The sequence below is a fragment of the Zonotrichia albicollis genome, chromosome 1 (genome assembly GCF_047830755.1).
Source record: "Zonotrichia albicollis isolate bZonAlb1 chromosome 1, bZonAlb1.hap1, whole genome shotgun sequence".
Taxonomy (NCBI): domain Eukaryota; kingdom Metazoa; phylum Chordata; class Aves; order Passeriformes; family Passerellidae; genus Zonotrichia; species Zonotrichia albicollis.
In genome coordinates, this window is record NC_133819.1 from 108,613,618 (window position 1) to 108,639,527 (window position 25,910).

The following is a 25,910-nucleotide window of genomic DNA, read 5'->3' on the forward strand; positions in this document are numbered from 1 at the left end:
GAGTAATTCCTTTCCTGAACTCCCCCAATTCTGAGCCATGCTATATATGCATTTGTTCAAAATCCTAGGCAACTGCTGCAGCACCTGTTTAGTCTATTTACACCGAACTGCATCAGATACTACAGATGTAAAGGAATGAGTTGAAGATGAAACAATGTTTAGCATGTCTGCTTGAAATAACAGTGAAAATAAAAGGAGGAGCAGCAGAGTGCATCAAACAGAACACAAACAATTGCAGACTCTTTTCATACTCTCTCAGGTCAAATGCCAACTGTAAACTATGTGATGAAAACAAAGGAATGCTCAAACACTTCTTTTACACAGACGCTGTGTACCCAGAAATAGAATTTTCTCAAAGAAGCTGCTAAAAGTGCTATTCCACCCAGATAGAAAAGGTAGAAGAAAGACAAATGAAGAAATACCATTTATGCCAACACTTTCTAAATCTATATGAAGCCTCTTTTCCCACCCAAAAGCTGGAAACTGTTTCACCCACAAATTTCAATACACACACCAACAGACAGGTCTTAATTTGGCAATCATCCTTACAGTCATCCAAACAAAAGTACATGCCTACATCTAGGTCCAAAATAATGCCAAAACACAGGATGTATTTAAAAAAACCTACATTATGCATTCCTGTCTGCTAGCATCCCCTAGCCTAGCCTGACTCAGCGTGTAGTTTAAGCTAACACAGGCTCTGCTGGATGAAACACAGTGTCTGGAAATGTGTGGACAGATCTGGCAGTCAGAACTGTCAAACTTTAGCTCACTTAACGCAAGCAAGGGATTCCACTTCTATGCTTCTTTGTCCTCATCCATTCAAAGGAAAAGGCTTATTGCACCGTCCCATCATGAAGATGTTGGGAAGACTGGATTAAATACTGCAGAACAGTTCTAAAATGGAAAGTTCTGGAAGTAGTAAATGTGTAGTTACTAAAGGAAAGCTGCCCCTACAACATCTTTTTATTACATAACTTGTATAATGCAAATTGCATTGTTATCAAAGATACTTAAGGTTACACTCCACTGGGTCATCGGCAGATTTTATTTTCCATTAGGTGGCATAATCCCTCTTGTTGAATTGATTGAAATGTATAATAAAATCTGAAAAAATGCTATATACTCTCCTAACAAAGAAGAGTAAGAGGCTTTTCAAATAGCCTCTAATCCCTCCTCCCCTGCTAAATGTCTAGTTGAGATTATATTTGATTAGACAAAAACACACACATACATACAACCTAAAAATACCTACCCTCAGTGGAGCTATTTTAGCCAACAAAGTAATTCCAGTTGCCTTATTTAAAAGCCTAAGTTTCACACTGGGGTTTTATAAGTATAGCTTTGCCTCAGTGACCTTTCATAATGCAACTTCTCTCTGCGGATATTAGCGACATGAACTCAGTTTACATATTAGGATCATGTGCAAGGGGCACAGTGATTAGATGGGACACCATCAACTTCTCCAGGCTTTCAGATTGCATCATGATGTTGAGCAGCAACTGTTTCCCTCAGCTGGCTGAGCATTATCTCTATCAGGGGTTCCCACTCATTTCTGAGTGGAGTTTGGCAGATGACTTTCCACTTTCACATTTGCCCCATGTCCCAGGTACCTCCCCTTTTCTCTTTTCTCTGAATTATGATTGTGGAGTCCTTCAGGTAAGAAGACACTAAACCCATCAATAGCCACAACACAGACAATGGGAATGTTTTACTGTGAGAGGAAATAACAGTTCCTGACACTATGCAATGATCTCTGTGAAGGCATTTATTGACCATACATCTGATCTAGGGATTATCACACCATTTGACTTGTAACTCCTGCCTTGCCACATTAACTTCCCCCTCTCTTGCATTTAAACTCTTTCCTTTCTCTGTGTCTTCCTGAAGCTTCCTTACTTTCCTTTTCCCAAAAAATCAAAGACACTACACCCTGTTCTGCCAATCCCCTACTAGGAAATCAGGGCAAGAAGACACATTTTATCAGATACATGTAAAAAAGGGAGGGACCAATCTGTTTAGGAAACCATATTTTTTTGCTTGCTTAATGTGCTGTGTCAACAAGCCAATATTCACTCTAGTGCTTAATCTGATATATTTCTCAATCTACATATTGATACGCATGTAGGTGACTACGGGTATGTATTATATATATGCACACAAATGTGTTTGTGTGCATGTTTTCTGTATTATGTATAAATTCTGTAAAAATACCTACAGATGTACATAAACTGAGGCTGGTTAAAAACAGTTTTATGTGACCCCTTGAACCTTTCTTTCTAGACAGAATGTGGTCTTGGAAAAAGGCCTGTGAACAATGATATAAATTAAAGGGGAGGGAGGAGAGTGAAATTAGAAAGATAGCTAAGGAAAAAATCCAATTAGTGGTGAGAAGACTAACCGAATTGGAGATCAGAAATTATTTTTCCTTGTGCTTCGATTCCGAGGTCACATTCAAAACTCTCCAGATCGCTGATATTCCTTTCACTCCACCAACACAAAATCCCCTCGCATTTGCTTAATCGAGGCTACATCATTAGGAGCTGCACTGTTAAGTCTGGCAGTGCAGATAAGAATCTTCCACTGAACACAGATTACCACACGCATGACCGGCAAATCTCCCTGCATGTTTTGCAAGCTCCTTTATTTCACTGGTAAGATTTTATATTAAGCACGTTTAAATCTGTGTCACTATGGTTATGTCATGAAGTAATATCATGCATGATTAGATAGAAGAGAGACAAAACAATTAAATATTTTTTAAAAGATTCTCATTCAACCTCATCCAGCTTTAAGAAATTAAACACAGGCAGTTAATAGCTCAGTTTAAGAAAATAAGTCTTTTCAGATCTGCAGGCTGAAGTCAGCTAAATGGATTTGTCCTGCTTTACTGACTCTCTCCCCATTTTGCTCCTCCCATTCTGACTCTTTAGTAAAACTCATCCAGAAAATAGAGGGAAAATAAATCTTAGTATTTAATGAAACAAGTGAGCTCCCATTCTTAAACTGTGTGGCAACTGGGAAGAGGGTGGCAAGCAAACACATCATCAATTCCAGCATCATCCCTTATAAACAGTGCCCATATTCCTCATCAAGTTTCAGCATCACTGTATGCTACAATTAGGAACATTTCAAACACTGGACTCAAACAAAACAGCAGAAATGGTGAATTCTGTTGTTAGTACCCTACTTTTAAATTCCATTACTGACATAGATTGAATACCCTGAAACAGCTGAAATTATCTTCTACCCAAAACCACAAGATATCAAAACTAAGGCTTAACCTAACAGGCAAATTTTTTGCCTCCTTTACAAAACCAGTTTGTCATTTCCATTTGTTCATTTTTATGAAAAATATAAAATGTTTATGCTCTAAATGTGTAACAACTTAAATAAAGTACCCACAGAAATAGGGCATTAAGTTTTGGCAGATAACTTTCTTTTACAGTGCAGCCAAATTGCTAAGTGTTCATGGAAGAAATCTGCATGTTACCTCGAAAGAAAAGAAAATATTACCACCAAACTTGAAAGTGGAAAAATCAAGCAAATTCTCTTCTGTTGGATAAGTAATTACCAGCTTCTCTACCATGTTTTTTGGTCTATGCTTTGTAAGATTTTCTGCTATTTTAGCAAGAAAACCAGTGTAAGAGAAGCAGTAAAAAAAATCAGTGGTAATAATCTCTGTTTTGAAAAGCGAAATTCAGAAAAAAGACAAAAAAAAAAAAAGCCAGGAGACAATCCCGTCAATGTTATCTTATTAGTGAGCAAATGATGTGCTTGATAAATTTAATTGGCTGATAGAACTCTTAGCGCTATTACTGAGTAGTTACCAAATTGAAAACATTATGGGTAAACCTGGGGGAATCAGCAAATAATAGGAAAATATGAATATCAAAGAAAAAGCAGCTTTTGTTTTATTCCAATTTACAACTGTAACAGCTTTGTAAACATCAGGATTCAGGAATTCTAAAAGATGTTTTTTTAAATGCTTGTACCTTAAAGAGTGTATTTCATTACTGTATACTACAATTCCTTACTTCTTCAAATAATTTATAGGATTTAATTGTGTACAGATACACTCAGGATTTTTTTCCAGACTGCTCAAACATAACAAACAATACTATTTTATGGCCATTTGAATTATTTATGTTTCCTAATGACAAAAACTCACCAGTTTTGATTTTGGTATTGAGGTGCTTGAGAAGTACACAGTAGTGTCATTACCATAATAACTTCTGAAATTAAAACCTGTCTAAAACTCCACGGAAAGCTAACATCCAGTTCATTAACCATTCCTGTTAGTTTGTTTTCAATAATGCAAAAATGATTAGAAGTTTAATTTGCTAATCACCTGTGTTTTGACTGGCAGTGGATATATAATTCTCTGCAGAAGTCTAAACTAGCCCTTGCAGAAAATAAAATATGCTAATGCTTTATCAAGTCTAATAATATGAATAAAAAAATCAATCATGCCTAGGTTAATCATTTATGGATCCACAATTAATTTCTCCTTAACTCTGTTTAATTTTAGAGACAATGGTGATAAGGAGTAAGAAAAATGGCTATTTGTCTTTGAGAAATTTTAGTGCTCACTTACCAATCATGTGGTTTGCAACATGAACTTGGATATCCCACTCATTGTAGAAAACCATCTGACATTTGATGCACTGGTAGGTCTTCTTCTAAAGGAACAAGGGTAGATAAAATTAACTCAAACATACAATTGTAATGATTTCATTATAACTCAAAATACCAAGTTCACAGCAGTCAATTAAAGCTCTCCATCAATGCTTTCATTAAGGCTTAATTATTAATATTAAAACAATAACACTCTGCAGATTATGTAGTACCTTTCATTTGAGTTTTTTGAAACTTGCTAGAGATTGTTGTCAACTTCCTAACTACATGAACACATCAGTATTACTAAAGCATCAGTTTCACACTCATGGAAGGCAAAATGGAATGTGGATGTATGGGATGTAAGCCAAACAACACTGAAATCAATGTGGATCCTTCATTTTACACCAATGGATTCGATCCATTACAGAACAAGGCAGAAGGCAGGAAAAGAACACAGAAATGAGAAATATGCTTCTCTCATTTTCAGTGGGGCTGCAGAATCTCCTCTGCACCACACATTTTAAATGATCCATCAGACTGCCATTTTTCAAGGAGGAAAACCTCCCAGCTAGTCTGGACAAAAAGTCCCTATATCAGGGCATTTGCTTCAATAATATCTATTGGCAAGCCTGTACTAAAACTGGGAAGCCTGACTGGAAACTAGCCAGAGACCATGCCTTCTGGCCACATTAGATTGGGCTTGACTTACTTAAAAATCATGGTGTATACAGCTCAAATTTCATTATAAACTAGAAAATGCATTTGTCTGCTCAATCCAGTGCACAGAATACATTTTTAATTTCTGTCTTGTTGTCTTTCAAAATAAGATCTGCTCTTTCCCTTTTCTACAAGGTATATAACTTATCCAAGACATTTCAACATCCTAAAAATGTAACTGCATTTTCTTTGATTATTTTCTTGATCTGAATTGGCCAGAGAGTTGATATTGGAAAGCACTGTTTTAAAAGTGAAAACTAAGAGTGTATTCAAAGTAAAGTTGTTTTTTCCCTCATAAGACTTAAAATCTGCAGTTATCCAGACATCTAATGAGACAAGCCAGATTTATAACATTATTCAATGGCATAATTGTAGTATCAAGGACTCAAGTCCTAAGGTAACAGTCCTGAAGAGCTCAATTCTTGTTTTGAAGATGCAATACTGTCAAGGTAAGCCCTGAACTGCCACATCAAGGCAGTAACTCAAGAGACACAGATCTTTCTGTACAGCCACAGGCACCTTGCCTACATCAGCAAAAATAAGAAGAAAAAACCACAGAAAAACACATATTTTTTAAAGAATGTAAAGTCAAAAGAAGCTGGCACAGATGTATTAAATTGCAGATTTCCCATATATTAGTTGGAGAAGAAATAGGGTTCACTGGATAACGTACATCAAAAATACAGCCTCTCTTGTATATATTTAACTTGTGAAAAGTTTTATGCAGCTGGTATAATCAATTATATTTTTTTAAAGGTGTTGGATTTTTTTTACCTGACTCCAAACAGTAATAAAAACTTGCTGGATTTTTTATCAGCATCTCAATTTAGATGCTCAGTCCCTGACAGACAAAGTGGCCATCTATTAAGTATCTTTCTACTTCAAGCCTGTAGGCAGGAATATAAAGCATATGTTTTTTTGCCTTACCAAGTTAACTGAAAAATTAGTGACTAATCAAAGTCAACTCTGAAATTAAGTGTTCCTGTGGGCTCCTCTTTACAAATCTCCCATTGCTTCACATACACAGAGGATATTTTAATTTTCTCGATGACAATAAAATGTGCTGCGTCTCTTCATGGTGGAAACAACGATAAGCCTTTTTTGCTATTTTTAAATTAAACTTAGTTTTTCAAAATTTAGGCAAGTTAAATCATTATGTAGACAACCAAAAATCAATGGGCACCAAGAAACCACATCTGCTTTGACTTAGTGTTACTGTTACTATTGGTAAAGACAGCGGTTTTTAAAGATAAAATACTTATTCTCTTTTTTTGTTCTTGTGACAATTCTGGTATCATTGGTAGAAAATCAGATTCAGTCTAAGGATTTCCTATTATATATTGGTAAATTTAACCTTACTGCACTACATCTAGATCTAGCAAAGACCTCTAAATAATGACAGTCAAAATCAATGATTTATTATGCTAAGCTCTTTACAAGATGCTTTTTGATGCTGACATATAGAATAACAATATTGCATAAATAACAATCACTCTCCCTTTTTAAAAAACATTGTTTCCCTTTAGAACTAGTTAGAAAATATTTCTTGCTCCCTGATGACTGCCACTATGTATTGTTTATTAGCATACCCCTAGCATTATTCCTGATATGTGACTTTGTTGAAAAACAAAGAAACATAAATGTAATGGCTGGTCTTTTCTCTTGTTAGCAGAGCAATGCAGAGTGCATGTCAAGAATTGTCAGCAAAATTATGACTGATGTACATAAAGACAACACATACAAAGGTTGGGGATTTTTTGAAGTCAAATGCTAAAAAGCAAAGTGATTTGACAACAACAAAAAATAATAATTTACTAGCACTTACTAGCCTGTTCAAAATGATCTGACATATTTGCAGAATCACACACAGAGTTTTTCTTTTTATCATGAAGAGAAGATTGTTTATGTGACTGCTGCTTGATCAAGCACTAGTTCTTTTTTGTTTCCAAGCATACTCTAAAATGTTGACATCAACTTTTATTAGCTCAATAAACACTCATCTCAAAGTGTCTAAACTTGTGCATGATTAAGTTTTCATTTTAAAAGCATACTCAGTAAATTCCATTTACTCCTAGATTTTCAAAGTGATCAAACCCAGTCGTTTTAACACCATGTTGAACAAAACCCACATACTTATTTCCATATGTTTCACATTCTAAGGAAGTCGTTGTTTGCTGCAAGTTGCACATTAGTCTCACAAGCTTTGTCAGAGCCATGGGACACATAACTGCTCGCAGGAGTTCCTGGGTCCTGATGTGCTTCACAGCTGATCCCAATTCCCTACTAGGATGAGATCTGGGGGGAGACCCAGCCCCTCCTCACACTGTGTTCCCAAAAGGGGGAAACTTGGGGGAATAAGAAAGAAAAGAACCCTGGTATTGCAGCTCCACGCCCCTTGCCTGGATAGGAAGGGAAGAAGCCTTGCAGCACTTGTGTGACACACCACAGGAGGAGAATTGGACTGCGACTCAAGGAGGCATTAGAATTTCTCTTGAGTATCTCCAGCCTTTGCAGAGCAAGATGGCTCTAAACAGAAAGGAGCTCAGGGCAGTGACAGCCATCCTTGCCTTGTCCTGCTCCAGCTGTTTGCAGCAGGGAACTCTTGCTGAGCTCCCTTGCCCCTGCGCCCAGGCCACCAGCGTGTGGAGGACTCAGCAGGACTGAGCAGGCATCCAGGCCCTGCTGCTCCAGCTCATTGCCCTCAGCATATCCATGCCACACAATGAAGAGTGGTCAGTTAAGGGCACTCACACCCTAACCTGCCACAGCTGCTTCTCCCAAAGGATACCTGTCAGTCTCCTGAGGAGACAGAAGAATGACAATATTGTCATTTTTCCCTACAAACACAGAAAAAAGCTGACACATATTTCCTGTAAGAGAGCAATTTCAAATCAGCAAGGGTGGGTCAGAGAATGCTCTTGCCAGTACATTCCTGCATGGACTCAGACAGGACCAGTTTAGTAAATGGAGAAGATGCAAAGTGTTCAAAACTGCTGTCTTGCAAAAACTCCTGAGGATTTGTTCCAGAGGAGAAAGGCACATGTGATTAAGAACGTGGTTTAACTTTTCCGTACTACTATTATTATTATTATCACCTCATCTTTTAATAAAAACTTTCCAATCAGCAAGCCCATAATCCTTCACTGAACCCCCTCCTGTCAAGAACCTAAGTGCCAATTTGTCTCCTCCATGCTGAGTGTAAATCTGAGGCCCAAGTCATTCCTGGGGCCATTCAAAATCACTGTAGAAGAATAACTGCTTGGACAAATGTCTCACAAGACCATTGGGTGCCTGTTGCATTCCTCTTTTCACAACCAGTTTAAAGGCTTCCAGCATTCAAATCTTCCCTGTGACTTCATTTAAAGAGCTCTGGATTGGGCATATGCATGTGTCTCCCTAAACTTTTGAATAATTAATGTCACCTAGACCTTTAATTATTGTCCCAATCCTCACTTACCCCTCTGCAGTTTTCTAAATTTCTTTTCTATAAAGGTGCCCAGTGTGTCCATGTCATGCGAAATGAGACTTTGCTGCTTTTATAAACAGTCCAGGAATACAAATTTTCAAATGGTACTTCAATTCTGTGAACAGAATTTTATTTGCAACTAATAACAACTCTGCTAGAGGATTTACAGTTCTATTCAGAAGTGCTTCAAAAGTATGCAGAAAATACTTCTGTGTACACTTTTGTGCCCTCTGACTGTCTGAGGTACTGATACATTATTTTTTTTCTATTCCCTAGCCCCATTATATTACTTGAAAATGAGCTGCATATGCTACTTATTGGCTCATGCTCCACCTCCTTGTCAAAATCATTCAATATTTTATCACTTGCCTATTTTGTTCTGACATTTCCCCAGTTTTGTACTATCAGGGAATTTCATCACCTTACTACTTATTCTTTCTTCCAGCCTACTGATATGCTGCATAAGTTCAACAAAATTGGTGCAAATAATGATTCTTAAGGCTTTCCATTATTTACACCCCTCCAAACCAACCTGCCTCAATTCACAAGACTCTCATGCTTTTTGTACCCAAGATCGTGTTTCTTTTCTTTTTTAATCAAAGAAAGTATCTCTCCCTATGCCGTACTTATTCACCCAACAGATTAGTCTTTTGTGCTATACCATTTCAAAAGCTCTGCTAAAATCCTGGTAAATCATGTTTATAGGCTTCTCTGTCAGCACTTGTGGCTATTCTCTAAAAATACTCTTTATTGAAAATTTTAAGCGTGATCCTCCCTCTGTGAATCTTTGCCCTCCATCCTTCATTCAATCCAAACTTTCTTCTATCGTGTCTTTGATTAGCCTTCCTCTTCTGTTCCTCACTGTTTAAATCAAGCTCACAAACCAGTAACTTCATGCATAAGCCTTATATTCCCTGTTAAATGTTTGTTTAGTGGCCTTTTCCCAGGTTGTGGATGCTTCTTCTTAAAGACTGCAAGTTTATCCGCTTAATGTTTCCTTTTATCTTCAGCTGCTTTCACTGAGAATTTTGGAATGGATATTTCTGTAAGTAATTTATTGTGTATTATACTCCATTATATTACTTCTAATCTGTACTTCATTCTTCTCCATGGGGAGGAAATGCCACTAGCTCAACGACAATGCATTTGTTTAACAGTTCTGGTTTCCTTGATTACATATACCATTTCTGGATCTCCTGTACCCATGCCCCTTTTAACTGAATACCTATTCTCTGTATGAAATAACCAAAATATCACTTATAGCTTCTAATGCACGGCATCTACCGTCTCAGGCTTGCAGGCATCCCTAGTTTGTTCTGTACTCCTTTCACACTTCTCTTCCGCGCCTGATCAAAAATGGGTTTGATGTGTACCTGTTACCCCACTGATAACCTCCTGTTTACACCTAATTACATTATTTGCCCTTGTCACGCTACTGAAGGGGACTTTCAAGGCTTTTTCCCCTCAGTTTTAGCACAGACTGAGTGTATGGATCAATAACAGAGCTGAGACAACCTGCTGTTGCCAAAAAAGAGTGATACCACACTTCTCACATTGTCTAATTCCCTTCTCCCATCAGTCATTCACTCAGTTTCCCTCACCTAAAGGGTGGAGTTAATTCAACCTTTTAAACTCACAGAAAAATAACCTGACAAGAGAAAGTGAACAGCATCTAAAAATCATATGAAAATAACAAGTTAAGACACTTAAAACTTGCACACTAACTACACCAATTTGCCAGTGCTAACTCCTAATGCTAGCAGCTGATTTTTTTACATCATTATTTTATTAAGCATTAACAGTGTGCTTGGCCCTTCGTGATACACAAGAGCAACCACCATCCTAGCTTTGTCCACTTAGCCATTTTTCATCAGAGTTCAGATTAATTTTGACAGTACCTTAATTAAGGATTTCTTTCTTACCTTCCTGGATGCTTATTCTGTCAACCTTAAGCTCTTAAAAACTAAGCATATGTTAGCCAGTTTTACTGCATAGTTAGTTATTTGTCTTGCTTATGGGGCACTGTCATCTTCCTTTTTTCTTTTTAATTGACTAATCACCAACTCTTGTAATTGCTCACACAAAACCCATTAATTAGTATTTCCTCATTACTTTTAAAAACATGTTCATGAAGATTTTATGGGTATTTTTCTGTTCTGTTTTTGTTTATCAGGGCCTAAATTATAACAGAGTCTGAGTGTACATGTCTGTGGAAAGAAAACAATCAATCCCATAAGGTAAGCAAAATGAAAAATGGAAAGAAACATTATTTTTCCTCATTTCTTTCATTATGGTTATTTATTGCATCCACAAAATATATTGAGTCAGAAATATAAATGTTCATGTTAGCAGTCCTTACTTCTCTATTCTGCTTGAATTCATGGATTGCTGTTCTGTCTTTCACCTTTATTCTGGAGTCTGTATTTAATCATGTCTGTCTTCAATGTCTCTTAGTTACAAACCTTTTCCTCTCCTAGCTGACGAAGAGCATTAGCTTGCAATGTCTCACATCCCCGCACAGAAAAAACCACATCTTGCCACATTTAAAAACTGCATCCCCTCCCTTTGAGATCTCTAATCCTTTAACTCTCTCTAGGCCTTTCAAACTCAGTACTGAAGTGAAATACCTGTCAGAAAAGTAACTCTAAAACCTGGCAGCACAAGGTTGTATATTTATTTTCTCTCTTAATTACTTCATATTAGGCTTATATAATTTATGAATACAAACAGCTTAAAGTACTGTGAACTTGATTTGGGATCTAAAAAGCAAATACAGTTCTTTCTGTCTTTCTGTGTGAGGGCCTGATCCTGGGCGAGGCTGAGTCTCCGAGCAGTGCACAGGTATCTGCTGAGCAGTGCTCAGGAATTTAGAGCTGTGTCAGCAACTGAACTTTCTGTCAGCATCCCCAGCCCTTTCTGTCCTCTTATATTGCACTTCAAACCAAAGGCAATGAGACCCTCTGAAGCCCTAGAGCAGTTAACCCATCCAGAAGCATCCCAACACTCAGCATCTGTGTCAGTGTGGCCATGGACATGAGGAAGAACTATGACCAACATGACACTGATAATTCTGCAGAGGAAGTGGCATCAAAGTAAAGGCAATAGAGTTTGACTTGGCAGGTCTGAGAATCAAAAAGCTGATATTCTGGGCAAGCTGATATTTTTTCCCTTTTAAAGTTGGGGTTTTTGCTTTGTTTTTTAAAAAAGGCATACTGAGGACAGACTGTCATTCAATAAAGCCACTACTTTCTTCACCAACAATCAGCAACAGATGTAGGCCAATAAAATTAATAGTTTGCAAGTACGCACAAGAGAATACTCTTGTCTCTTTTCTCCATCACAGATTTTGCAAAAGCTCTCTGGATTTTAACAGAAAGGCAAATTCAGGAGCTTTTTATATACCTTTTTTTTTTTTTTTTTTAAATTTAAACACTACAACTGCTTTTCTCCCACTCTGTGGAGAATTAATGCTGATTAATTTCACTTTCTAAAGTTTGACTCAGGACCCTCCCCCTACCCTTAATTGTCCACTTTTAACGCAAACTGAATTCTGCACTGTTACTTACCAAGATAATTTAATCCTACAGAATAGAACTTGTGCTCAAAAATATGCAACATTAATATTAATGTACAAACAGAAATATATTACTCATACATAATATATAAGAAATTAATTTTCATTGAAGTATCAAGAGAAGGAGTAAGCCCCTTAGATCCTTCTCATGCAATTAGCTCTGCACTTGGGGAAGTCAATGGGACTTCACAAATGAGGGCTTCACATGATAACATGGGCAAGACCGGGGTTTTAAAAAGGCACTACAAAATATGCCATGAGCAGAGTCATGCAATCATATTGCTGTGATTTTTAGTTCTACCCTCTATGGGTACACTTAGGCCACATCAACATGAACAAATACACAGGTAGCATCTGAGCAGGCACACAGCTGCTGACACTGCAATGACGCTTGACTGTGTGCCCAGCTGAAAAACCTCCTCTGGGGCACTGCAGCTGCCCAAGGAAGTGGTGTACCAGCAAAACAAGCACTCTGCTTAGCCACTCTTCAACCCTATCCACAATGATTTGTGTCTAACTGGCTTTTTTCCTGTGAAGAAATACTTGCTCTCCTCTAAGGGAATTAAGGGAACTTCACAGAATTGCCTCTGTCCTATTTCATAATCTTTTACTTTCACATTAATTCTTAAAATACCAGCAGCTCCTCTTAGGTACATCCTGTAAAAAGCCCCTTTTTACATGGGGCTTCAGTCTACCATTTGCCTATCTAAAAAAAAAGAATTGCAGAATTTGTTTGAGAAGCAGAATGCCAGACTTCTAGGTTTGAAGGACTTCAACCACTCAACCACCATCATACAAACCAGCTGTGAAGCAGGGAGCATATGAGAAGTGAGGAATTATGGTTAAGACTGATAGTTTGGGAAAATCACCAGGTGATGCAGACATTCCCTGCCTAGTCCTGTGAGAGAAGCACCAAGAGGCAGAACAGGATCAATTACAAGTTGACCACTGTCAAGGATGGTTGCAAGGATTTGTAAGCAGACAGCCACGTTCCTATATGTTGGCCCTAAACCTATTCCAGCCATCAGATCAGAAACCAAGAGGAGTGTTGTAGCAGTGGTAAAGCAAACACAGAAGGAAATCTGGAAACTTAAAGTTTCAGATCATTCTTTGTTGGTGAAACACCCTGTTTCCTACTGGAAAATGTAGAGAGAAAAAGGTGGCCTTCCAGATATGAAAAGCCATTAGATGTACCTTTTTACAGACAGAATGCTGTGAAACATCTGAATAATAAGCAAAAACCAGAGGAAATGTATCCCAACACAGGACACCAAAATTGTGTACATATAATCAAAGGGGATAAATAGCTCCATTCTCTCCTACCTCCCACCTTGTTTTTGAGTACACAAGCAGAAAGTCACTTTGAAATGGCTGCACTTCTAAGTGGCAGTATTTCTAAGACACTCTTTAAAGGCATTTCACAGACATTAAAAATAATTCCTAGAAGTGCACATTATTATTGGTAGGACTAAACTGAGTTGCTCAGAATCAGGAAGGGCCCTGCTCTTTCATTCACTGACTTATGGAGCAATATACCAGCAACAAAGGTTTATCCACCAAGGAACAACAGGGTAACGACAACATACGTCTGGTAGGGCCCAAAGATGGGCAGAAACCACAGAAGAACAAAATGGCTGAGGTTGATCTCTGTGGACTCTCTGGTCCAGTCCTCCTGTTCAAGAAGGGTCACCTAGAGCCAGACCACATCCAGATGACTTGTGAGTATCTCAAAGGGATACACAACCTGTCTGGGTAACCTCTGCCAGGGCTTGGTTGCCCTGGAAGTGTTTCCTGATGTTCAGAGGGAACCTCCTTTGTGTCCATTTGTCTCCTCTGCTTCTTGTCCTTGAATGTCACACGGTGGATGTTAGCAAGCGACAAATCTCTGCTGTCATACTCAGCAAAATATGCTGTATAAAATAGTAAAGGTCATATTTTTCCAATATTTTGTAATACAGTGCAGGAAACAGTACTAACAAAATATGGCTTTGGCAGGACAAAAAGGTATCTCTCAGTTTTGAACCACCAGGCATAAAATCAACTATCTGCTATCACAGAGCTCTGGCAGGTCAAAGAACAGTATCCTTTAATAAGATACTACATGTCAGGTGGTTTTCTTATGTTCATTCTGTATAACTTCCTGAAACAAGCAGTACTGGGGCTACATACCCATGTTAAATTAATGGTTAGCCCATTTTATTTCCCTCATGACAGAGTAACAAATCTGGGTGTTATCTTTGTTGTATGAGACAAAAAAATACACATCATATATAACAACTTTATTGAGGAGTGGTGAAAAACAGTTCTCATGTACAGTCACTTAAGAAGCTGGCCTGTGAGTCTCACAAAGAGCAGATCATAGTTTCCTCCTATAGCTTCATGTCTTGTGTTCACTTGACTTTTGCATATAAAACAGGTATAAACTTCAGCTACTGCCATCTTCCTTGTTTGGATCTCTTAAAGGCCTCTCTCCTATTTGGATTCTGTTGCCTTCTGGGTCACCTGTCTTCCCAAATATTGTAACAACTTCATAGGCTTTGAGATTACTGCTAATCTATGAATTTTTTCCCTGAAATTGGCCAAGAGTAGTCCAAAAACAAGAGGTGGAATTGAGAAAATCCTCTAGAGGTCTGCAAACCAGCAGACAAATAGAGATATGTAATGATTTTCTGTGTCTTGTTCCTAAAGATGATCAGGCTAGAAAATTGTGTGAAATTTCTTTTAGTTTCTACCCAATTCTGAGATCAGAATACAAACACTTGTCACTACTGTGATTTTCCTGTGGGGCTGTGCAGAAATTGTGGCATTCCATACCAGCCTGTTGGCCAGCAGGTACAAGTACAGGAAAAACCCCAAAAGGACAGTGAGTGCACAGCTGAGCTGTGGGAGCATACAGCTCATGGATGTTTTGTCCCATGAAGCTTTGCTGAATCTACATCTGCCCTCTCCAGAGATCCTTAAGGACTCCATCCACATTCCTGTGACCCTCTATGGTTCTTCTGTGTTTCTTCAAGCACACATTCCACCCCCCAACCCTGGTTTAAGGAAATCTTGGTTTAGTGCTCTTGAAAATTTTGGAGAACATGTTATTCTTTCATCCTCTCCTGCAAAGTTTTCCACAGGTGTGAAGAAGACGCCTCTCCAAATTCCCCATCTGAAGCCTCTGACAAATAACAAGACAGACAAACAGCATTAGATTTTAATGATCAGTGGACAGGAAACTAAGAAAATTGACTACAATTTTCCACCTTGTTTCTGTTCAGCAGCTCCCAGCCAACATGGCCTTCCTTTCACAGACTGAACTCATGGTGTCTGTGAGGTGAGAAGTTTGAAGCCTAACTTTGGTAGGATTTACAGGAACAGGATAATAATACTACCTGTGTAAAATTCAAAGAGGATCCTGATAGCTCACCACCAGACAAAGAGAAGAGAAGAGAAGAGAAATGCTTAAGCTGAACCTTATCAGCCAGTTCATGGTAGTGGCACTGGCAGAAATTAAAGCATAGTGCAAAGTGGAGGTGGCCTACTGTGGCAAAAAACCCCAGGCTAGCCCTTCCTAAGAACAGATATGGTCACACTTTAAATAATACTTTCTTGAAAGCAGTGTAAAAATGATGCCAGAAGACAAAACTGGTATTTTTAGTGAACTCATTTTGAAACTCCAGAACCAGAAAATATGTTTGTCACAGATTAGTTCCACAAACTATTTCAAAGCCAAATCTTTGTGCCAGCAACAAACCTTCTTTACCTTTTTCTATCCCTGGATCCAAAATACGGCATGAAAATCACTTGTTCTGGGCCTGGATTCACTGACAGGAAACCCAAGGCACTACTTATGTTTACATTACAAGTTTATGTGCTTATTCATAAAAATCCTGTAGTCAGAATGATCAGCTTGGACTGCTGATGAGGAGGATTATTTTAATTTCTTTATGTATTTCAATTAAATGCGTGAGTATAGATTTCAGTGCATTTTTTCACTTAAAAGCACTGTGATTTATATTGCTAAAATGCTATTGCTTGCCCTGCCAAAAGCATGCATCTGGGAACATTTCTGGGTTGCTTACAGTCTTTTCTCTCTTCTTTCCGCCTCTGACTGCCAGTGCATGCTGTTGAAATAAACCAGCTACTTCAAAAGGCAGTTCCTGTTTTCTGTCTTTGTGGGTCTGGCAGTGTTTTGAGAAGTGGGGGGAAGAATAGTAAGAGAATAAAGGTAGATTCAGAGCCCATGAATAAATAAAGAGAAAAAAAAAGTAATGATAAAAGAGTACACCTACCTGAGCTCCATTCTTTCTCCCAGGGTGATACCATTTCTGGATTCATCTTAAGACGAAGAAGTTGAGTTTCAAGGAGCCAACAGCTCTCCACAGCATCTGAATTTTGTGACCCACATCTCTGAAAGCTCGTAGTCAGACTGCACTTTCATGGCCCCTTCCAGAACAGTGCTGTGATATGCCCGGTGTCCCCAGCTGTGACATGCCCATCCTGGCATACAGCTCTGCACAACCACAACAGGACAGAAGAGCAGCCCCAGATTCTGCTCTCCAGCTGGTGTGACAGTTGCAAGCTCTCTCCTTTGTCCAGCATTTTTGATACTCTCTGAAATAGTGAGTTTCTGCAAATCTTTTGCCACACCTAAATAAGCATCTTCACTCCTGAAGTGATTTGGCTGTGTACTCATGCTGCTCCTTCTCTCCTCAAGACCAGAAAACCCAGCGAATTCTTGTATTATTAATGAAGGACTGTCTGCATTGCCACAGGTAATACAGTATTCACATGAGCTTCACATTCATGGAACAAAGTGATACAGAAGCAATTATGCTTCTACTCTGAAAGTCACCAACAGGACCCCAAACTGAGCACAGCTGCACATGTGAATGCTCTACCATAATTTAGGTTTAGACATTAAACTGTGGGTGGAAGCTGGAGTCCATTCCCTCCTCCCTGCCAGCTAAGAAACAGACAATATAATTTATTGCACTGTTATGCTGGTGTGATTCAGCAAGTACAGAAGTCTTGCAGCTTAAGAAGTGAGGGCACAATTTCTGCTGAGTCAAGAGTTCTCTCATTAGGTGCCTGACAGCATAATAAGGAAGAAGAAGTGAGTCAAAGCCACACAGAAAGCCACACAGATTTTCTTGAACAGATTTTCATCTTCCAAGTGTTTTACAAAAAGTGTATTGTAAATAAGCATGGAAACACACTTTTCAGGAAATATCTATCTTATATTCTGAATAAGGAAAATGAAGCAGAGATGTTCAAGCAGTTTTGGCCAAGTCAGCAAAGCAAATGAGTGACAGAAAAAGGTCTACTTCCCAATTCACCAGCACACCAGATCTTGTTCTCTGCTTTTAGACAGTAACTATCACTAAGGTTATCACCCTAGCCCAAAAGTGTGCTTGCAGTGTGATTCAAGATCTTTACAAGAAATCTAAAACCAGCTGAATCCAGCACCTCATTAAAGCTCAAAGATCAATTTGCAGATCTACACATTTTAGAGCTCTTTCAAAAGCTGTTGTTCATCTGTCTGTTTAAGTCTGTGTGATAACTTAGGGGTACTACATTCAACAGTGTGATGGACTTAATGATTTCTGACCTGCTCCTTGACTCATTGCAACCAATGATGAGCACTAATCATAATTTTCCATCCCAACCAGAAGGTAACTTTCAGTGAAGACGATTCAGGTCAACATTTTTCACTCAGCAAGTGGGGTCAGCTCAGGAAGTGACAGCTGAGCTGAAGACATTATACTGTGATAAAGCAATTGCACCCTATCACATCACTGAGAATAGACTAAAAAGGGAAATTTTCTAGTTCAACCATGAGAATATGCAGCAAAGAATCTAGAAGTGACACCTCCAGTGTGATATTTTATCCTAAAAAGGTATTTTCTAATACTCTTATCATTGAAATCTCTTACTGAGCAAAAGAGGTATTCAGCAATATTAATAGTCTGACAACTCACCTCATTTATGCAAGATACCTATTTTTCTTGCCTTAGGAGTGAAATACTCTTTATATATAGGTTGAAATCTCAAGCCACGTGACTCTCAATAATGCAAATGAAACTTTCACTCCTTGATATTATTAATACTGTTTGGTGAAAATTTCCCCAAAATTGCATGTTTAAGTAGCTGCCTTCAACATCCCCTTCAGTTCAGGAAACATCCTTCCAGTGGAGGATGACAGCCAGTGACTAATAATAAATTTTAAAAATGCATTTTTTAATTGTTTTTACTTCCCTCAGTCTGGACATCTAATCTATAGTTTTAAACATCTACACATTCCCACTTCAAATTTTGATTCTCATTGCTACATAGCTTGCATCACTAGAATTTGAACCAGTAATATCTGCTCGAAAAATTAATTATCCTTCAGGATTTTACAAATGTGCATTTATGGTTTCCAGAACTACCAATGCTCTATGAGGAATTTGATAGCTTTTTCTTTCCAGGAGAAAAGAATCTGAAAGTCTGCATTACTATGTGGACACCAGAACCATAGACACTGAAAATTCAATTTACATCCTCAGAATGGAGGTGGGGGGTAAATGGTGATTTAAAGGAGACAAATGCTATTCACAAATGTGCAGTTTAAAAAGCTTTTTCGTCTTAGATACACTTTTATATAAAAATCAAAAGGATTAAGAAGAGGAACATGATGCCAATTAGCAGTGTAACTAAGAACTCGGATTATACCTGATCCAAGTACAGGAAGATTCACTAATGATACTGAAGGCAACTGGTCTTATACCATCACAAAGGACTCTCTTTTTGTCTAGTTTACAAGCAAGAGAAAGACAAATTGGTAGCATCTTAGCGTGGTAAGTGACTTAACACATGATTCTGATTGTGCTTGAGGTAGCAGCAATTGGCTTCCAACATGACTGGGAAGAGAGATTTCATGTAGTCACTTGCGGCAAGATGACAGAAACAGAAACCAGGATGACTCTGAACCTATCAAAAACATGCAGCTGGTAATCCTGTTGTTCCAACTGAGCAGCAGTGAGATCATCAGTGACCTAAAACACAGCTAATGAGAGCCACTCCTCTTCCCTCTTCTTTAAAAAGATGCTTTTCCTCAGACCTCAGGTTCACAGTCTTACAGCCTTCCATAAATTCCACACCACACCCCATCCTCAGGTGTCCCCTACCACCAATGAGCAAACTGGGGATAAAGTTATGAAAGCACAGGGCCTTTCCTGGGGAGGTGCAGCCTGCCTGGTACTTCATCCTGAACTCTCAGCTCTAATTCTCTCTTCATGGCACTCCAGGTTCTGTGCTACTTCAGTGTCCTTCTCCCAGCCTATCTTCATCTACATTCTCAGAAGCTCCATCAATACCTACCTCTTGGTCCACATATGCTGGTGTATCCTCACTCTTCCCTCTCTGCATCCCTCCTGCCCTCCAGTTTGCACAACACTGTTGGACAACATGCTGAGAGATGTCTTTCCCAACAGATGGGCTCACAAACAGGGAGTGAGGAAGGTGATGGAGGAGCAGCAGCTCCCTAGCCACAGGGTATCCATACACATTCACAGCAATTCACAACATGGTTGCACCATGTTTGCATCATTATTGGCTAAAAGCTTTCTTGAAACAAAAGCTGTTATTTCTTAAAATTTGCTTGTGCTGTGTTTTTAGACTTCCTGAATTATAAGATGCAAAATACCATGCTTAAATATTACCTCTAAGTCATTCTAATTGTAACATTTCTGAAGATAAAACTGATTCCCTTCCCTCAGTACACAACCCCCTCACCTCCCCACATACAGGCATCATTACTTGGTCACTGGTGACTGAGGAAGCAGATTACATCTTTCAAGAGTTTGATATGTACTTTCTAAGTTATGCTGCATGACAGAATTTCAATCATTAGGCACTAGGTGTTTCAGTGACTTCAAAATGTTCTTCATCAGGAATGGAAAGGAAAAACCAAAGAAATTGCATCCAAAGGACCGATTTCTCAATTCACCTTAGGCTAGTGTTGCACTTCTACTTAATCAAAATATGCTAGAAGAGGGAGAAATGAAAGTCTACAACACAATTAACAAAAATACCCTCAATTTGTTGCTCACATATATTTTCTAAAAAAACAACCCCTTATGCCAGCATTTTGGCTCACTGTGTCTACTCCTCTGTCATTAATGCTCTCTGCCGTAAGCACAACTCCTAGCTGGGGATTCCAATGCGTATGGGAGCTAGGATAAGATTCCAGATCTCAGTTGTGCTGGCATGAAGATAGGTCTCCTCAGTGATACAGAAGACAATATCCTAGGGAGACTGGAATAAGTCCTATTCCACAAAATTCAATCCAAGATGTAAGGCATATCAAGCAGCAGGTAATTACTAGCTAATGGCTGTGGATGGAAATGTAACATGGATCAGCCTAAGCATTTCATGACAAGTGACAAGACAGCTTGAAAAAAGGGAGATTTTTTCCAAAAGGATGGAAGGTGTCAAGAGCAAAGAAAAAAGGGTTACCTCTTCAGTTTGGGAGGGGCTGATTCTAGGCATTGGAGATACTTGAGGCGTTTTCAGCTGTGTGCTGTTGCTGTCTGGAACAAGCTCTCTGTGGATTGACTGAATATGGTTTTGGAGTTCAGTTTCTGATTCAAACTTTACATTGCAGCTAGAACAGCGAGTCTTCAGTCCCCCTGCCTTGCTTTTGTTCTCAATGGAACTCAAGTTCTCATTTTGGCCCATGCCTTGTCTGTTACTGCTTGAAGGGATGTTGACACTCGGACTACCACTTTTACTGAGATTAACACAGCTAGCACACAGACCATATGGCAGACCGTTGATGTCAAGTTTCACTAAATCCTGTTTCGAACGGAATTCCTTCAGGCAAGACGCACACTTGTACAGTTTCTGGAGATGCTGTGCACGTCCCGTGGACTGCACAGCAGAACCATTTCCAGTTTTCTGCATATGGAATGTGCCATGGATTTTCAGCTCCAGCGTGGAGGTCACTGTCTGCATGCACACCACACAGCGGAACCCCGTCAAGGAGTTCCTCAGGTCAGGGTGCATTTGGCAATGCTCTAAAAATTCCTCCTCACTCTGGAGGGGCATCTTGCAAATCCTGCAGTTTCCAGTGTCCAGGCTCTTACTGTGTGTGACCTTATGTTCAGTAAGAGTCAGAAGAGACGGAAACCTCTCACCACAGATTGGGCACATGTAGTGTTTCACTGGTCCCAAGTGTGTCTGCATGTGCTCTCGAAGCCCATTTTCAGAGAAGAATGTTCGAGAACACACATTACACTTGTAATTCCCTTTAATGAGCTCAGCCTTTTTCTTCACTATGGCGCTTTCTCCAGGTCGAATGTTGTGGTCTCGCAGCTGGTGATTCTGCAGGAGAGTCTCCATGGTGTAAGCTGCACCACAAATGTCACAGCCATACATAGGTTCAGATGTGTCCACATCTTCTTCACTGCCATCGTGGCTGTTATGGGACTCCTGGCTATTTGTCAACAAGGTCTGGAGTTCCACTTCCTCTTTCTGAACTTGCTCAGATGCCCCATTCGTTCCACAGTTTGGAGTTTTCGTTTCAAAAACACAATGTTTTTCCCTCAAGTGCTTTTCCAGCAAGATGATTGCATGGAAAGCTTTGCTGCAGAACTTGCAGTTGTACTTCTTGCTGTGTGTAGTGATGTGACACTGCAGCTCCACCTCTGTACCAAAGGATTCACCACAGAAGATGCACTTGTGTACTTTGCCTTGGTTCTCCAGGTGGTTGTGCTTCACATGAAGCTGTAGGTCAGTCTCGTTGCGGAAATCCCAGTTGCAGGATGTACATCTGTATACCTTCTTCTCATTGCTGTGCTTCACAGCCAAGTGCAGCTGAATGGAGACTTTGGAGTCAAAAACCTCTTGGCACAAGGTGCAGCGGAAGAACACGAATGTATGCATGTCTAGTAGGTGTTTCTGCAAGTCATCCACAGAAGTAAACTGCTTGTCACAGCTTTCACAGATGTAGTAGGTTGAGGTGATCATGAAATGAATGGTAACATGCTTCAGCAGTGACTCCTGATTTGGAAACTCCTTGTTGCACTGAGGACAGGTCAGTTTTGGCAGGACAGTGTCAAGGTGTGTTTTCAAATGAGTCTGAAAGCCATCCAAGGAAGTATACTTAGCACCACACTGATTACAAATATATTCCCCGGCAGGACGAGGAGGAGCACCTCCAACTGCCTGCATCATCTTTAAAGAGGTCTGCTCAATGGCTACAGGAGATAATGGGCTCATGGCTCTGGACTTTTTCCCATTGTGGATGTAATTCAGCGCCAAAGGAATGTTCTTATGGTTCTCCTTGATATGCTTGTTCAGTTTAAGAACACTATTAAATATTGGAGAATTGGTACAGTAAGAACAAGAATACACTTCCACCACTGGATCTTTTGGGGTTCCGAGCACAGGAGAACCAAAACGGGAACTGCTAAGATCACAATGGACTTGTCTAATATGCTCTTCCAGGGAAGAATCTGTAAGAAATCCCATGTAGCAATGGGGACAAAAGAATGCATTACTGTCCTTAGCAGCAGGGTTGGCAAATCCATGAGAACATCGGATGTGTTCCTGAAGGGTGTTGAGGTCATTGAACACTTCAGAGCAGAAGTTGCACTGGTAGACCATGGCTGGCATGGTAGAAACAATCAGTGCTGGGTCTGGAGCTTCATGGACTTGCTTAAGATGTTCATTCAGATTGTAGAGAGATGGCAATACCTCCAAACAATACTGACAGATATGGGCTTGTTCAGGTTTATCTAAATGCATAGTTTTCAGGTGTATCTGCAAAACTGCAAGGCTGGAAAACAACTGTTTGTTGCAATAAATGCAGCTATAAGTAACTTTTGCCTGCTTACTTGAAGGACCAGTGATATCTGGCACTTGCTGAGCTGCACGCTTCCTTCCACGACCTTTTGGTATAGGAGGAGCTGTTTCCACCATTGTTGAGCTATCCACCGAGAGATTTGAATCTGGGGTAGTGCTAGAGACTGATGTGTACCCCACAGTTACCAAAGACGGGCTGTTGCTGTGGTTGCACGACTCTGGCTGCTGGTGACTGTCCATGTGGCTGTACAGCTCCTCCACAGTGTGAAAGTTCTCAGAGCAAATGCTGCATGAATTCTTCTTCTCACCATTATGAGCCTGCTCCATGTGATTTACTAGGGACGTCTCCTCTACAAAGAGTTCATGACAGTAAACACACTGAAGAGCAGATCGGTCTTCATTAGGGGAACACTCAGGGTGACATTCTGCAATGTGCTTCTGAAGATCTTCAGGAAAATCAAAGCCTTCTTCGCACTGACTGCATTTCTGAGTGTCTTTCATTTTCCAGTCCTCCATCCGGGAAGCGGACTGGGAGCCATCTTTGTTCCTCTCGTGAACCTGCATGTGTCCATGCAGTGAACTAGAGGACAGGAACCCACGTCTACAAATGGCACACTTATATGGCTTGTTGGACGTATGAGTCTTTAAGTGAATTTTAAGATGATCGCTCCTTGAGAACGCCGCATCGCACTCACTGCAGTGATACTTCTTGTCTCCCGTGTGAAGCTTTATGTGGCGGTCCCTGCTCCGTTTGTGTTTGAAGAGGCGGCTGCAATACGTGCATTTGAAAGGGAGCTTGTCACTGTGACTCTGCTCGTGGTGCTTTAAGTAGCTGAGGCGGCTGAACGACTTGTCACAGAACTGGCACGGATAGGGCAAACCTGGGCCTCCTTCCTCTTCTCCAAAATCACAGCCTTCTCCATGGCTCGGGGAAGTCTGATCCTTGCTGGAAGGCGATGATGCTGGCCATGAGCAAGAGGGGTCATCCTCAACATCCACTCCGTCTGAAATGAGAAAGAAACATGCCCACAAGCTTAATCCCAAGAGTAAAAAGGAGCTAGGAAACGCATATGAATAACGCAGGAGTGCTACTCCTAAATAGCGAAAACACTAAACTCAGACTAGAACATTTCTTACACTGATATCAACAGTTTCAAGACCACATTTATTTTTATCATACTGTAAAACATTAGAAGTTATTAAATAGTTCTGTGCCTATATTAACTTTTTATTGCTTTTCATCATTCTTTCTCAGTTGCAGGATATGTATTATACATTGACAATTTTATTAAAATGCAGATTTTTATATATTTAATGCTACTTTTGTATCCATTGTAAAATTATTTGCATATTATGTGAGCACCTGAAGAGTCAAAGGAAGGGAGAAAATATTACAGGAATGCTTTGAAATGAACACAGTCAACCCACATGCCCAATATTTACTGAAAAGATTTGCACTGCTTTGCCACAGGTTTGTGGTATTTTTTTCCTTTGATTCTGAACACAGGAATCTTTTAAAGTCTATTTCTGAGACAGACTTGGGTGTTATTCTAAACAATAATAGGAAAAATTACAAGGGAGGAACAGGACAACAATATAAACAATGATATTTTCTCTAATAAAATGCAACCAGATTTCTCCAATAATGATACAATTCAGTTACTAAAAGCCAGCAGCTGGATCATTAAATGTTCAAAACAATCCAACAAACCAACAACCAGGATCAAGGAAAATGGGAAAGTGTCATAAGGGTCAGCCATCAACAGCATTTTTTTTTTTTTAAGTTCAAGAGGTTGCCCACCATTTCTTCCTTTTTTGCAAAGGCCTCAGCCAGCTGAACTTCCTCAGTACAACAGAACCTGTACTGTAAGGTGATCACAGACAAAGCAACTTGTAAAAAACTGGAAACAGGAAAAATGATAAACATTTATGGTAAAAGCTGAAAGATTTATGAGTTACCAGGAAAAGACAAAGCAGAAATGCTGGCCAGATAATAAACGGACTAGTTATCTATGCTATTACCTCATCTCTAAACAGGGAAAGTTGTAAATATTTTTTTCAAGAGATATGCTGTACAATTTTTGCATCTTTCCTTTTAAATGTAGATAACTATACTTCAATGATCATACTTGTATTAACCTAAAACTTCTTTAAAAATATTAAAAGCATGTTTTTAAGATCACTCTACATCAAATAATTCTTCCATTCCTTTCCAGGGGCAATGCTTGAGGTTTTTTTCCTTTTAAAAGTAAAACTGACTACAGTAACACTACAGGAAAAAAGATACAATAAACCCTTGAAAAATATCTTTCTAAAGGTATTCTTGCAAAGTAGAAAGTTTCCTAACATCTTCAGCCTTCTCTCAAGAAATTTACTTCAACACCACAAAAGTTAGAACCGGCCTACATTATATAAACAAATTCCAAGCCTGCTTACTTTAAGGTAAAGAGATTTTACTAGATTATCAACCTCTTGCTTATCCACAGGAAACAGATGAGGATTCGTTCCTTTCCTGCATCTAGAAACTGATGACAACGCCATCTCACTATCAATGCCAGATGGCAACCATCTAACTCTGAGAAAACAACCAAACACCATTGCTGGATGCCTGCCCATTGACACAATGCTTTTCAGGATAACTTGGAAACTGCATGGGTTTTTATCCTCTTGTTTACATCTTGGAGAAGAGGGTTTCACAAA

The 25,910-nt window shown here is 39.3% G+C and overlaps 1 protein-coding gene across 18 annotated transcripts in view; it reads right to left on the minus strand.

The window, feature by feature from the left end:
• ZNF521 (zinc finger protein 521) overlaps nt 1-25,910 on the minus strand; it is a 231,342-nt gene that overhangs the window by 113,049 nt on the left and 92,383 nt on the right. For all 18 annotated transcript variants that reach the window (XM_026791011.2, XM_074549808.1, XM_074549803.1 and 15 more), the window contains 2 exons: nt 20,862-24,214; nt 4,598-4,682 (listed from right to left, as the gene is read on the minus strand). In XM_026791011.2, coding sequence (XP_026646812.1) covers nt 4,598-4,682; nt 20,862-23,774 — 2,998 coding nt within the window. In that variant the 5' untranslated portion in view covers nt 23,775-24,214. The remainder of the gene's footprint in view (nt 1-4,597; nt 4,683-20,861; nt 24,215-25,910) is intronic.